Source organism: Melopsittacus undulatus, chromosome 4, assembly GCF_012275295.1.
Source record: "Melopsittacus undulatus isolate bMelUnd1 chromosome 4, bMelUnd1.mat.Z, whole genome shotgun sequence".
Classification (NCBI taxonomy): domain Eukaryota; kingdom Metazoa; phylum Chordata; class Aves; order Psittaciformes; family Psittaculidae; genus Melopsittacus; species Melopsittacus undulatus.
The window spans coordinates 10,912,427-10,925,621 of record NC_047530.1 but is presented as its reverse complement, the minus strand read 5'-3'; the positions used below and the strand labels follow the sequence as shown (position 1 = coordinate 10,925,621).

Sequence of the window (13,195 nt, the reverse complement as noted above, 5' to 3'; positions counted from 1 at the left end):
GAAAAATGGCTGGCCATTCTTCCAGGATACTTTTCCAACTGAGAATTGCAGGGGTCAAAAGAAAAATCCTGAACAATGCTCCCCCCTAAGACAACACCTTAAAACCCCAAAACACAAAGAGTTTCTTTAGACTTCACTCACAGCGTAACAGTGAGCAAACTTGGCATGCCACACATGTCCATGCCCCTCAGAAAAAGCTGAGAAATGCAACCTCCTGCCAAGTGAAGAGAGTAAGACAGGCCCGGTCTCGCCCAGTCCTTTCACACGCCTCTTGGCCATTAAAATACAAAACACTGAGCCCGCACTTCTAGTGTAAATTAAGTGGAACGCTATACTGACAGTCTTCTACAGAACTGTTTTTTTAAAACCATGATACAGTCCTTTAAAACAATCTTTAGAGCTCACTCTAAAAATTCTGGGCCTCCTTACCTGCAATTCATATTGAATTTTATAGTGTGAAAGAACATTGGCTGCATTACTCTGTTGCTGACCTACACGGTACTTCTTTTTCCTAATTTTGCAAATACTGCAGCAAGCTCAGGCCTTCTGTAGTTAGGGAGACAAAAAAAAGGAAGGCCTTTTGTTCCCCTAACCACACTATTTCTTTTTGTATTTGCCATCTGCAAAAACCCTGATCTATAAACTCTTTTGGATCTATCTAAACTAGTGGAAATCTGTGTGTGTACAGCAAGACTGGAAGAGAACAGTCTAACTTTTGAGATGGCATACACTTCTCCAGGAGCACAGATGAGACCACTGCTGCTTGCTCCATCTGGAGGCATAGCCCTATGCCTGGTACTCAACTCTTCATAGTAAATGAAAATAAATAACAAAACAAATAATAAACAAATGATAAGTCATGCTCATGAAGCTACAAATTTATACACAGCTTCTTCTAAATCTGTTTTGCAAATGGCAGATCGAACACATTTCTGTGTTAATACTTACCAGCACAGACAGAAGAATGCTCTGAGTTAAAATCTATGCTATTCTGAATGAAATTCCCTGAAGTTCTTTTTCTACTAAAATGTAACTCATCACTGACTGGTACTCCTTGAGAGGGCCTTAACTCTGGAAAATGAAGTAAATCACTGGATGTAGGGAACTGCAGGAAAAAGGAAAATTAAAAAAAAAAAGCATTCATGTGTGTGAAATGAATGTAGAAACCTTTTCTGTATGAGCAGCAGACTGACCCACATAACTTTGTCATTGAGACCCCACCACAGCCCAGACGAGTCCCTCTTTACAATAAAGCTACACAAACCGCTGTCAATATGTGCAGGAAGACAGAATCGATGGAAAATAAAGGGGTTTCTTCCCTATAACTTAGACAATGAAAAGCAGGAGAGTGTGCACATGAGCCTTATCTGTCACCCACAGAAGCCAGTAGGATGCATGTATATATTTGCAGAGAAAGCACAATGAACAAAAGAGCAAGAAGCCAAAAAGGTTTCTACAGAAAACCAAAGCAGACATCAAGAATGGTGCCACCGGGACAGAGCAGAAGCTCTCAGCTCCAGCTTTCCCAAGCCTCCTGTGCATTTATTGCCTGTGCACTGCAATGCAGGTGGACAGGAACTGTAAAATGCACTGAAATGACAGCCCATGGACAGAAACCACTTGGGCGCAGGCACATGCTCTAGCAGCCTTGTTCCACAGCTCCCTGAAATGTTGGCTGCAAGGATGGCATGAGAATGAGGAGGAGAGGAGAGCTGCCCTCATTGCCCTGGGCACTGATCAGGGCTGGGACATCCCTGTGTGCCTTCCACCTCATCCTCTCACAGCGACCTTGAGGCGAGCAACTGCCTAAACCCAAAGCGCTACTCGAGTTTAAGAAATAACCTAATTCTATTTTCCAGCGTTAAACAGTCGTGTCCAACCCTTTATTGCAAGATTGGTGACATAAGATGTGAAGCCTTGCACTGCTGTGAAACTAAGCATTAGGTTTGCTGCAGTGTGGCCAGGTCAGCAGTTCAAAAAATCAGATCTCTCACACAAAAGAGACATGTTGGAATTTTTTAAAATCATAAAAGTTAGCACTGAGCACCATGGTTCTTCAATGCAAACTGCCAAGACTTCTTTTGTTAATAAGAGGCAGTTGATTTTTAAATGCAAAACGTTTGGATGAAAGTTTTCTCAGCTATGCAATAGCTTCTGTATTTTAAGCATTTTATAGCTGGTTTCTATGTCTTACTGTAATACAGGTTGACACTACTCACACAGAGGAGGAAAAAAAACCCAACAACAAAAACTGGTAGAGAACTATACTAGACGTCACTTATAAAAATTAAACATTAACATTCTGGATTATGTACATTAGCTACGTAAGCATCTAAATAGCAGCTATTTGAGGCATGAAAACAGCATGCTTCAGATTTAGTCTAAAAGCTGTATCTAGTCATATCAGTATCTTATAATGAGAACCTGTTATAGGTGAAGTCTGAATAACGTAAACACTTAGCAAAGAAAAGTTAATGTTTTAAATAAAGGCTTATTGCTTTCTGATTTAATTAGTAAAAATCAGTAATTTAAATCATTTCCAGGCTATGTTAACTCTGGTCTCCCCTTTTACAGACAAGGCTCCACACAGAGGCCAAAAGAGAAGACTGAACAGAAATGGAAATATTTATGCAGTATTGGAAAGAACAGCATCACCTGAATGAAGTCTGAAAAACTCCTTTCCTCAATATACTGGTTGTGTGAGTAGAGAATTTGTAGTCTAGCACATACACAGTACATTCATTTATAAAACTATGTATTTTTTTTCATTTCACTGAAGATCTGAGTTCACGGTAAAGATGGATTCTCAATCTGAGAACTTCACAAAAAATCTTGCAGTATGAAAGTGCAGTTCTCCATTAGTCTGCAATTCAATTATCTCTCAATTCTCAGCCCTGCCCACACAATGCAATTTGTGTTTGACAACACAAGGAGGAACCAGTCAGTGGCAAACTCCACACATACAGGGTCCAGCCAGCCCTGAGGTCTGCTAAATGTTCCATGCACCAGGATAAAGCTCATGGTCATTTAACAGTGTCTTGAAAGTTAAATGATAGGGTCAAATAAACAGCAGCTAAATGTTCTAATTTAATATCATGATGGGATTTAATTTAATACTGTAACAGTGTTTCAGAAAAGCGTCACAAAATAAAGCACAGACTAGAACTTGAAGCAGCACACTCAGATGAGTAGCATGATTATGAGCAAACACTAACTGTATCTAAATCATTGTAACATTTACTTTGTTACGTGGTATCTGAAAAATAGAATTCTTTATGGTTATGGAATATAGACATAAACCTAGGAATTTCAACAAAACCTCTAAGTCCCTTCCAAGCAGAAAAGATTCACAATGCCTTAGCAAGATACACATACAAGCCAAGAGAAAACTCCACATTGCTCAGACGAGACTCCTCTTGAAAACAAACTTCACAATTCAAACTTTTAAACTACATATTTCTAATTCTCCTCCCTCCAAGATTGGCCCCCTGTAAAAACAAAAAACCCCTAAACTTGCATATGGTACATATCAGCAGTAAATAAATCAGTGAAGCAGCAACGTGCCTGTATTCCCATTTAGTGCTTTAAAAACCCAACCACTCCCAAAGGGATAGCTGCTCATGGCTGTGCTGAGTGCCAAGGTATACAGCTACATGGACACTGTCTCTTGAATGAAACAGCTTCCCTGTTCCTGGGAGGGGTTCTGTGGTTAACAAAAATGGCAAAAATGTTGTCTTTGCTTGCAAAAATGCATGTCCCAATTTACTGCTGCACACTGCATTTCACAGGCTCCAAGTTCAGCAGACAGGATTAAAGTCATCCCCGTAACAAGTCAAAAGTCTCAAGTCTAAAGCTTTTCAAGCAAATCCACCAAAATGCTTAAAAGCCTAAAACTTCACATAAAATCTTCCTCCCTGAAAGCCAGCACTAATGCAGTACCAGACTTTTTAATCAGGCATCAAGGATTAGACTCAGAGTATTTGCAGACAACTGCTTAAAGTACAAGGCAGCAAGGGAGAATTTAAGGAACCTTGATACAGAATGGATCAGTCTGAATCCCATTTTTAGTGGAAGATGGCACAAGGAGTCCAGCAGGTATGAAATGATTTAGTAAGACTGGCACAGGGAATATGAAGCTTTGCAAAGAGTAAGAAACAAGTTCTGGTGGCTATACAGCAAGAAAAATGGCTTCAATTACAGCAGCTGTACCAGTTAACACTAGGCAGTGCTGGCTTTCTATCACCTGAGTGACACCAGTTTTACTTTACAAATGAGAAAAAAAGAACAGCGGGTTCCAGGTTAATACAAGTCAAGATAAAAGATGAGATGAAAACTCAGCGTTCTGCTTCTGCCATCAGCCGGCTAGAAAACGCCATTTTCAACCTAAGTACCTTTCACTCCACTACTAAATGTTACTTGTACAAATTCCTTACACCCCATTTCTCCATACAGACAAAACCAGATCTGCAGAAGAAGCAAATTACACAATGCTGACATGATTGAACAGCTTTGCTCAGTTGTTCCAATGCCAGCTACAGGAATAAAAACTGTCTGCTTTCTTGTATGCAAATTCTAGTTACAGCGGTTATAAATTCACTAAACACAGGTACGCAGGCTGGTGGCAAATAAAAGCAAACCCAAACTGTCAGATTTTTTTACTGACGTAGATGACAGAACCTGGCAAAGGGATTTCTTGAAAGGTTTCAGGTTCATTTAAATCCCAATAGTACCACCAATGTCAGAAAATATTTGAATCTAGTTACCAAAAGAACTACTAACTTGGTTACCAAAGCACAGCCCTTGTAAGACACCCATCACTGACAAACGCTCTGTTCTTACATTCCCTTCACAGCTGAGCAGAGGCATCTGGTGCCACCACAAAAGGTGCTCCTGATCAAAACACACTACCAAGGAGAGAGCAGCAACAGAACCAATATAGAATCATATATCTCCAAAATACTCTCCCAGCCTCCAGAAAAAACACAGCTCAAATCCCACTTCAGCTTGCAGTGAAAGGAAGCTTTATCAGACCGACAGGCCAACCTCCATGTCCCTTTAATTCTTGTTATCACTGTGGAAAAGAGAGAGCATTTGTTTCCTAAAACTAATCTCACAGATCATTTGAACGCTCACTAAGGTCTTTGTAAAGTCCAGCTAATAAGTTCTCTGGTTATCAGATCAGTATGTAAATGGAGAAGAATCCCACACATATTGCCAAGTAGGGCAGTTTTGGGAAATTGCATATAGTTAGTGGATGCTTCATAACAGTTTAAAATATCATTAGAATGTTCAAAAGCTTTTGCTTCCCTCCAGAGTGCAGGGGGAAGATGCACTAGTTTTGACAGCGGGTACAGGGATCCACAGTGTACATATTTCACAGGGGACAGGATACTAGTTGTCAGAAATAAGACCCGCAGATCTAATAAAGACTGTTCTAAATGCTATATACCCCACAAGTGCCACATTTTGGTAAGTGCATCTCAAGGCAGAGCACTGCTGAGCTATGCCACTGGTGCTGGCTCCCTTTCCAGCAAACCTCCAGGCCTGCATGACTTATTCCAAGTTAGCCATAGTACCGGGGCAAAGAAGCTCCTCAGGTGACCAAACAGCCTTCTCCAGGCCTTTGATGGCCCTCTGGCTCTGAAAGAGACAGCTGGAGGCACTAGTTTCCTGAGAAAGGCCCTACAGCGTTTACCTGTCAGTCATGTTTTCTTCTCCCATTGCAAGCAGGGAGAAGACTTCTTTCTGAGCGCAGAAGGGCAGCCCCTGGAAGTTGAGGCGGTGGCAGAGCAAGCACCTCCTACTCCAGAGTTTCTCATCAGGTTATTTATAAGGTTGAACATAGCTACAGTCTCATGCAGATATAACAAATAAAGAGGAACTCTGCGCTGGCACCTCTGGTGTCCAGTTCACCATCAATACCACCACTGCTCGAGGTGGCAGCCACATGTGTCACCACAGTCACAAATGGACTTTGGGCTATGCAGAAACTTACCATGCAGGATGGACTCGCAACCCTTGGCTGTGTTTGTCAGTGTCAAATTGCCCTTTTGAATCCTGCATCATAGCTGGGAACTATCAGTTTGCAGATAGGCACAAAACAAAATCACTTTCAAAGGACTTCAGGGATTACAGAGAAATATTTCATTTAACTTCTCTGACAGAAGCTGCATTTAGACAAACCTTTCCCAGAATCACAGAATCCCAAGGGTTGGAAGGGACCTCAAAAGATCATCTAGTCCAATCCGCCTGCAAGAGCAGGGTAACCTAGAGTACATCACAGAGGAACTTGTCCAGGCGGGCCTTGAATATCTCCAATGTAGGAGATTCCACAACCCCCCTGGGCAACCTGTTCCAGTGCTCTGTCACTCTCACAGTAAAGAAGTTCTTCCTGATGTTAACATGGAACCACCTATGCTCCAGTTTACACCCATTGCCCCTTGTCCTACCACTGGATATCACTGAAGAAGCCCTAGCTCCATCATCCTGACTCCCACCCTTTACATATCTGTAAACACTGATGAGGTCACCCCTCAGTCTCCTCCAAGCTAAAGAGACCCAGCTCCCTCAGCCTCTCCTCATAAGGGAGATGTTCCACTCCCTTCATCATCTTTGGGGCTCTGCGCTGGACTCTTTCAAGCAATTCCCTGTCCTTCTTGAACTGAGGGGCCCAGAACTGGACACAATTATGTGCTTTAACTACAGTATATTTTTAGTACACATTAACTTACACATGTTCTACTTCACAACATATCTGATCAGGGAAGGCTAGACATGGCCTTGGACAATCACTGTGGAATGGGACCCTAAAAATACTAGTAGAAAAAAAACTTTAAACATTAAGCTAATTTCATGCATCCTTTCAGACACAGAATGGCTCCAAAAGTTAATTTTTAAGCAAATTAATTTCAAAGGAATGCCTGAAATAATTATTAATTGTTTACATTTACAGGAACAAGTTGAACACTCAAATTTTATGCATGATTTACCTTTCTCAAAATAGTTCTCAAGAGATACAGGGCTAACTTACTTTCCCTCCCCCTGTTTTAACTGCTAAATGCCCCAAGGAAAAGAGCTTTATTTCTAGAGCTTACAGCAACTTCTTCCAGTTAAGAAGGAATATCTTCAAGTACAGAAAACACTGTACGAATTGTCCTAGCGTGTCTTAAGTGAAAACACAGTTCACTTACTGGCATTGCAGATACAGACATGCCACACGATAAAAGCAGTTTCATGGCACAGATGTAACAAAACAAGCACCGTCAAGAAGCCAGCAAACACTAGCAAAAATCACAAAGCCAAATAAAAATATGTCCCTTGCCCTGGAGAGTTGTATAATCTGTTCAGACAGATGTAAGAATAAGGTAAGAAAAATGATCAGGATGCGAGGACAGGGCAACAAAGCTGTCAACCTGCAGCAATCCGCAAACATTTCAGTACTTAAACCACCACGTTGTTTAAATTTCCTTTACAGGAAATGTGGAACTAGCCCCTAGGACTCAAAGTCTCAAAACCAGAGAAGCTGTGGCTGTCCCATCCCTGGTAGTGTTCCAAGGCCAGTTGGAGAGGTCTTGGAGCAACCTTGTCTAGTGGAAGATGTCCCTGTCCATAGCAAGGGGGTTGGAACTGGATGTGCTGTAAAGTCCTTTCCAACCCAAACCATCCTGTGATTCTATGATATAATAAAAAAATCTTTTATCATATTAGTACCAAGGGTGTTCCCTAGTAAACAGAGTACCTCATCATCACTGACTTGAAGCCATGAGTATGTAGTCACTTCCCCATGTCAAATCTAAGTTCATATCGTTTCTAAATGCACTTTACATACAAAGCAAAATAGAAACCATAAATTAATTGCTTTCTCTCCCTGTTTTCAAGGTTGGAAACTTCCAGCACTCCCTACAATTTACAGGGATAAATACATATTAATAACTATTATTTCTACAAGTTGCATTAGTTAATACTGAAAAGCTGTTTCAAAAAGAAAAACCTTCTCACTCTAGAGATGTTTTCTAGCTAACTTGTTCTCCAGACCCTATTTGCATTGTAGATGGCCCCAGAGAACTTAATTGCCTGATTCTTCAACTGAAGGAGATACAGATGACTTTCGCAGTTTGAATAAAGGCAATATATACACCAAAGGAGGACAAGAGTATGTGTGCATACATGAACTTCAAGGTTTTTACACTACAATAGTGTTAACTCACATTTCTTTATATTAAGAAAGTTTATTAACAGCTAGCCTTCACAAAGTAGCACTGTTTGAGACCTCAACCAACACAGAAACGAGTTACTAAGCAACTAAGAATGAAGTTCCAAATATGTAAACGTGGTAGTGAGGAATTCCGTTCTGCACAGCTTTCAATCTTATAAAAAGATCTACTCACTTAAACTCACTCACTGGAGATCAAGTTATGATAAAGGAAACCTGTCCAATTAAAAAAACAAAATCAAAAACAGAAACAAAAACCAACAAACGACACAACAGAAAACCCGCCACACACAGACGCGCTACCAGACGTTACAACGCACGTATGGTATCCAAAACAGATGTCACAGAACAGAAAGCCAGAGTAAAAAGGTTCCTCCCCTTCACAGCTGCTGCTATGGTCAGTGATAAAAAAATCAAAGCTCAGCTCAACAAGAACTGCTATTTCAGCCTGACCTACATTCTTCCTAGTTAAATCAGACTGAGAAACAACAGGCTCTCTGGTTTTGTTTCGGGTCTGGATGCTGCCAGGAAGCACTGGCCCCACCAGGCTCCAGAGCTCCGCCTTCAAAGCCGAAGTTGAATTGTCAGTTTTCCTCCCAACAGCTTTTGCATTTAGGAAAGGTTTTGCAGTCAGGAACCTTCAAATGCAAATATACAGACAGAAGATCTAAAATAGCTTCCCCGCTCCTATACTCACTCCCTGGGTTTTAACTGGCCATTGTCAGCAACAAGTCACTATAGTTAGATGCAAGGAGTGCCTCAGGAAGTCCAGTTAATTTCAGAAAAAGACTTTTTTTTTTCTACGTGATAAGTTATCTGATTTGTACTAGTTTTAAATACAACATAAGGAGTTCTCAAACCTTCCCAGACTGATGTATGTATAAAGATATTCGCACATAAAATATTAGAGCCATACCTGTCAGTTAATTAACTTTTGGCAATTTTCGTATTTCCTTTTGAAACACGTCTTAGGACACACAAGTCCAGTGAGGTATAGGTACATACCTGCTCCACACCCTTTGCTACAGGCATCTTGACTCCTGAACCAACTTCCTTGTCTTCAGCATGCTTGTTTTCCCAAGGCAGTTTGTTTTCAATTTTATATGTACTCAAGACTTTTCTTGAACGTGCTACTTGATTGGCACCCGCACTGTGAGAACTGGAATTCTGCAGAGCATCAACCTTCACCTCATACCCGCGGTAGCTGTGTGCGCTCCGAGTCCTGTCACACATCAAGAGCCAGTCTGTATCTGCTCCTGGGGGTAAACAGGACTCCCTGTTATGACAAGATGATGGCAAGGGCACAGCATACTCTACAAACCCTTGGTCAGTAAGCTTTGGCAAAATCTTCCTGGCCAGCCTAGCTTGCACTGCATGCATCAAACCATCCCCATTGTCTTTCAGTTCCACAGCATCCACCGCCTTGAAGAGAAGGGTGGTTTTGCCTGGGCCCATGGCAGACGCCAGCACAGCAAAAGCTTCCATGGCAGCATGCCGGACCCTGTGCTTGTTGTCCACCAGTGCTGGAGCAAGCTCAAACGCCAGCTTGCCCAGATCCAGCTCTTCACTCGGGTACGTGAGGAGGGCCACAATGCACATGTTGATCACCTCCTCACGGACTTTGGAGTTCTTGTGCTGCCGGTACTCCTGCTGCAGCAGCAAGTCCAGCACCTGCTGAGGACCCACTGCCTTCATGAGCCACCGGAGTAGGCGCCTGTAACCCTGCCGAACGGCCAGCTTGCTGTCCCCCAGGACTTTAGTAACAGCAGAGAACAGAGGCGTCAGGAAGTCCTTGACCCGGTTGTCCAGGCGCAGAGCCAGCAGACAGATCACCTCCAATGCTCCCAGCACCACCTTGAAGTTGAAGTCACTGAGGAGAGTGCAGAGAAGGCCGATGAACCCCAGGATGCTGGGGGCAGGCACGGAGGTCACCGCGACCTGGCTGGCATCTTCAACCACCCTCTTCAGCTCCTCCACCGCTTGTGTGCGGTTCCTGTAGTCCTGATCCAGCAGGCGAGCGTGCAGTTCCGGCGCCAGCAGCCCGAACTTGAGGCCGGTGCCGCCGGGCTGAGAGGAGGGCAGCGGCGCCGTGCCCTCATCAACCGGCTGCTGACTGCCGGTGGGTGGCAAAGGCTCAGCTCCAGGCTCTTCCTCCCGCCTCCCGCGGGACACGGGGCCATCCAGCTGAGGGGCCAGGCTGCGGTACAGCTCACCGGCATCGCGGCAGTCAGTAGGGAAGCAGTCGCTCCCGCGGCGCCGCTCGCGTAGGGCTTTTCGACACAGCACCGGCCGCAGCCCCCACGGCAGCTCCACGGCGGCGGCGGCGGCGGCAGCAGCACTCCCCTCACCCGCCCTCACGGTGCGCTCGCGGCCGAGTCTTGGCGGGATCCCAGGGTCTGGGGGCACCTCCATATCGCGGGTGCACGGCGGCAGCATAACGGCCGCGACCATGCGCGGCACAGCACTAAGCCATCCCGGCAACCCCGCACGCTACAGCGCTGCCGTCGCTAAGAGACGGCCCGCACCGCGCCCGCGCGGGGGAAATTTCGGCGGAGGGCTGGCACACTCCTCACCACAGCCTCACCCCCACCCCGTCGCCGGCGCTGCGGAAAACGTGTGCGCCGCTGCAGAAGTCGAGAGCCGTGGAGTGGAGCCGTCGGTCGGTGACAGGCTGCGCCGCTGGCGCTACTGAAGCAGGGCCACCGTTCCCCCCACCTCTGCGACGTGAGAAGTGACACCGCCCGTGCCTGTGACGTCGTGGGTGCGTAGAACTTCCACGCCGCGGACTGGCAGACAGGGGCCTGCATGTAAAGTGATCAAACAATTAATTACACACAGGAGCTGCACATTATGATTGCTGATTTTGGAAAACCTAACTGATTTCAGGTTTAAGACTGCAACGTTAAAATAGAAAACCACACAAACTTCCTTCTCCTTTCAGGACAGGCTTACCTTTTCAATGACAATCATCTTCTTGCCCTTAAGCTGCATCACCCCAGATGCATAAGGCAGCACTCAGTCAAGACGAGTGCTTTATACATGCACGTATGAAGGCCACTTACTAATCACCACATCACCCTGCCTCTCTCCAAATACTGACACAGCTTTCCTATGTAAGATGAACAGTTTATTCCATATAAAGAAGTACATTCACATTTATTTAATTACCCTACTTAATACAAATGAATCACTTCTTTGCAAAAGAAATGTATGTTTAACTGTTCCCTCAAAGCCAAACTGAACCAGATTACGTGGTAACTCTGCAAGGAAAAGAATTCTTGTCCTCAGTCCATACGTAAGATGTTTAGATACCAGCAGAGGGCCACACACACCGTTCAGGCTAGCCCCTGACACTAGTCACTCACCCCCACGCAAGACTCATCAGATGCTTCCTCCTGTCCCTCAGGACAGACTCCATCTTCCTCCCACTCTTCATTTGGATCTTCCTGCCAAACGCTGCTGCCCAGCCCTCCCCTCCTCCACAAACACCAGTCCAGCCTCACTGCCCAAAGCTCAGCCACAAGGCACTCCACTGGACCTTCTTCACATTTGAGCCAGACCATAATGACCTATGGCTTAAAGGTAATGCAGCACCCACAGAGAAGACGGTAGCTTTAAGCTGTGAGTCTATTTTGGATGAAGAACAGCGTGAGACTACCAGCCTCAAATGCACTGGAGCGACTCCCACTCCTATTTTCCTTCAGTTCTCAGAGCAGAAGCAGATAAGTTTGACATTTAAAAAAGTCCTCACCCCACTCTGCATTGCCACAGATCCTTCCCACTGAAAGCCTGAAAAGAGAACAAAACGTTTGCTTTCACTTCAGCAAGTACAATGACAGGTTATCAATAACATAACAAGAGCAAAATTCTTGACAGGAAGGAAAAATCTCTTTACCGTATCTTTAGCAGCTTCAGTGCATGAGATAAAGAGTTCATGCGTCCCGAGTTCACCAAACCGAGTTACCTTGGTGTACTGTTAAAAAAAGTCCACATGGTCCACTCGGGAAGTTTTCTAGTAATTGTTTTTTAAAAGTAATTATTTCTGTTCTCATGGTATATAGCATCTGTCAATCCTAAACACATAATTTCTTTCCTTTAACAGAAACAGTTCATAAGTTCGCAACTTTATGTGGTAACTGCAGATTGCTGCATCTGCATCATTGAAAGCAGCCACTACCATTCAGAGCTTATCTGTAAAGATGATAAAATCAGGGTGTCAGAGGTATGTGCCATACAAACAGCAGCCCCAACTCCTGAAAAGATTATACTTTAAAGGATGTTTACAGCTCTAAATTTTTGAGGAAAACGCAATTGTTTTTAAATATGCAACAATGCACAACCTAAAATTATTCTGGTATTTGACAGACGTTTTCTCCCTCTAGCCAATGCAGATGTATTCCAGGTTAAAAACCTAACCCCCAAATCCACGCTGTCTTCACATTAGGGGGAGAATAAAAGAAAGAGGGAGGATGGTACTAAACTACCTCTGCACATGAGGCTTCAAATAAAATGTTAAAGTCTGCTTAGCAGTTTGCTTCCAACTCTAGGTGCTCTAAACCATCCTCGGAAACCAAGACATCCCCCAAACTCACTAAGGGTTACAGCTGCCGTGAGCAACTGGTTCCTGGAACTAGACAGATGCCCCTGTTCCAGGGAGCTGTAAAGGCAGCAGGCACAAAGCCAACACACGTCAAACACAGACAACCACGAAGCAGAGTAACTCAATTCCAGGAGTTTTTACATCACTCAGGCTAAATAACTAAATAAGTATAACAGATAACCACATACCCTAATTTTAAATCATTTATGCCAATATAGATTATTTAGCCTGTTTCAATCAAGCGTTTATTCTTTGCAATACTGGCATTTATAACTATGAATTAACAGAAAAACATCCCGGAAAGCTCACAAACTGGCAACCACAAGGAGGTTCCGGGCTCAGCTCACCCCTCTGCCCAGACCAGTGTCACAGCACTGATAAGG

The 13,195-nt window shown here is 44.0% G+C and overlaps 1 protein-coding gene across 1 annotated transcript in view; it reads right to left on the bottom strand.

Moving 5' to 3' along the window:
• LOC117436045 (TOG array regulator of axonemal microtubules protein 1-like) overlaps nt 1–10,921 on the bottom strand; it is a 54,056-nt gene extending 43,135 nt beyond the window's left edge. Inside the window, exons 1-2 of the mRNA XM_034061765.1 lie at nt 9,218–10,921; nt 949–1,105 (exon numbers count right to left, since the gene is read on the bottom strand). Of these exons, the coding sequence (XP_033917656.1) occupies nt 949–1,105; nt 9,218–10,663 (1,603 nt within the window). The 5' untranslated portion in view covers nt 10,664–10,921. The remainder of the gene's footprint in view (nt 1–948; nt 1,106–9,217) is intronic.
• Between the last annotated feature and the right edge of the window lie 2,274 nt (nt 10,922–13,195).